This window comes from Charadrius vociferus, unplaced genomic scaffold, assembly GCF_000708025.1.
Source record: "Charadrius vociferus isolate BGI_N301 unplaced genomic scaffold, ASM70802v2 scaffold377, whole genome shotgun sequence".
NCBI classification, from domain to species: Eukaryota; Metazoa; Chordata; class Aves; order Charadriiformes; family Charadriidae; genus Charadrius; species Charadrius vociferus.
The window spans coordinates 1690922-1692939 of NW_009649456.1; the positions used below are offsets into that span (position 1 = coordinate 1690922).

Sequence of the window (2018 nt, forward strand, 5' to 3'; positions counted from 1 at the left end):
TTTGCAAATGCTTTTTTCATTCATTAGTTAACCTCTCCTTTTAATAAAGCCTACTTTTCGATACAAGTTTTGATCCAAAGTTCTCCTTCACCACAGTCAATAAGCGAGAATTTCCTGAACATTTCCCCATTCCTCAACCATACACTCAAAAGCACATATTTGTGAGAGGGTGTTAAATGATTTTTTTTTTTTTTAGTAAGTAAGAAGGTAAAATTAAAAAGTGTCAATTGCTTTTGGATTATATTTAAGTTGAGTTTTGTTTCATTAGCTTGTTTTAATTACCAAGCATTCTTAAACCAGCATACCATACACAATCAGAATGACAAAATTTAAAATTAAAAATACGCAAGGGAAAAATTTAAATATATTTTTGAAAGCACAAATTTGCAGCAGCAGAGAACACATGGAAGGGAATTCCACCATTTGCATCCATTTGTCATGGATGCAAAACCTCACAACCTGTGTAATAGGAATAAGGCAAGAAGTTGTGAAATAGAAATCAGGCACAGTAGACTTGAAATAGTAGTTTTAGAGAGGCAGGACAACATTAATATTTACTATTTTAAAATACGCACCACCAACCAAATGTCAAGGTTCTTTGTGATCTTTTATCATTGCAGATTCAGTTGCATTTGATCATAAATGCTGAGGCAAGTTTAGGTTTTGGATCTGTCTTCAGTTTATACATCGCTATAATTGAAGCCCAATTTGAATACAGAGTGCATAATAGGCCTACATCAAGATTCTAAAGTCTTTTGAAGAACTTAACAAAAATGTAATGCTTTGGGAACTTACACAACAGACACTGTTATCGCCTATTCAAACACAGCGATTTCTTCTACAATCCAACGCCAACAGTAAGCTGGATATTACAAATCAACCTCCTATGTGCTACACCTGTAAAAAAGGCCTCTCAATTTTAGTCCCTGGAAGAGTACCGTATCTCTGCAAACAGTTGTACAGCAGAGGTTGTACATTCTGACCTTAGACCTTCTAGTTTGCAGTGTTTTTTATCACTAGAAAGATCTGGCAATAGTACAGGATAAGAAAGTACATGACATAGGATTAAAATCGACTATTTATAATGAATGGGAAATTATTCTTAGTAGATCATTTTAATATTTTCTGAGACACATCAAGCAACTACTGTAGCTATTAAACACTTGGAACAGGCTGTACGTTGATGTTGCAAACTTTCCCGCAACACACATTTTTTAAGAAAAAGTTAAATGGCTGTCCCCAAAGCATGGATATACCTGATTCTGCCTGAGAGGCTTAAACTTTATGATCTCTTGAAGCCCCTTATAGCCTTAAGTTTCTTTCATACTGTGAACATCTGAAAAACAGGTTTTCAATAAAGGAGCCGGAGAGACATACACCAGGATGATGTGACATCAAAAACTCTGGATGTACGAATCAGGCACATACTCTACCTGCTCCCACAACCAGTATCTTGGGCTCACAGCTGCTGACACAGTGTAGGAGAGATCTGGAGCGGACATTGAAGTTGAGGAAAGCCACCACGCAGCCCAGCTTGGCCAGTCCAAACCACACATGGATGAAGTCTGGCTCGTTACCCATCAGCAAGGCTACCGTGTCGCCCTTCTTCAGAGCCCCGTGGTGCAGGAAGACCTGCGCTATCCTGTTACTCCTCCTGTCCACGTCCCGGTACGTGTGCACCTTCCCTTCGTAGATGAGGAACGGCTTGTGGGGCTGCTTCTCGGCCAGCTTCACAAACTTGTCCAGGACGGTGACGATCCTCCCTTGCAACCGGTACATCTCCACTGTCAGCCCGTACATCAAGACTTTCAGGAGGTATCTCAGGTCAGCCCAGAAGTAGGGGAAGAGGAGCTTCTGGATAAGGTGCAAGGAGACGATGCCAGCGGCAGCGCCCGGTACCCAGGAGGGCAGCATTGGCAGTGGATGAAGGCCGTCCCAACCGCTCATCTCCCTACAGCCAGGCTGCTTGTCACAGGGAGCCGGGACGCGGGGAGCCGCCAGGCAGGCTGCGGAGCCTG

At 42.2% G+C, this 2018-nt stretch overlaps 1 protein-coding gene across 1 annotated transcript in view; it reads right to left on the reverse strand.

Moving 5' to 3' along the window:
• Positions 1-1947, reverse strand: part of LOC104290588 (long-chain fatty acid transport protein 6-like) — a 42424-nt gene extending 40477 nt beyond the window's left edge. Inside the window, 1 exon segment of the mRNA XM_009889700.1 lies at positions 1434-1947. Within this exon segment, the coding sequence (XP_009888002.1) occupies positions 1434-1947 (514 nt within the window).
• Positions 1948-2018: the final 71 nt, after the last annotated feature.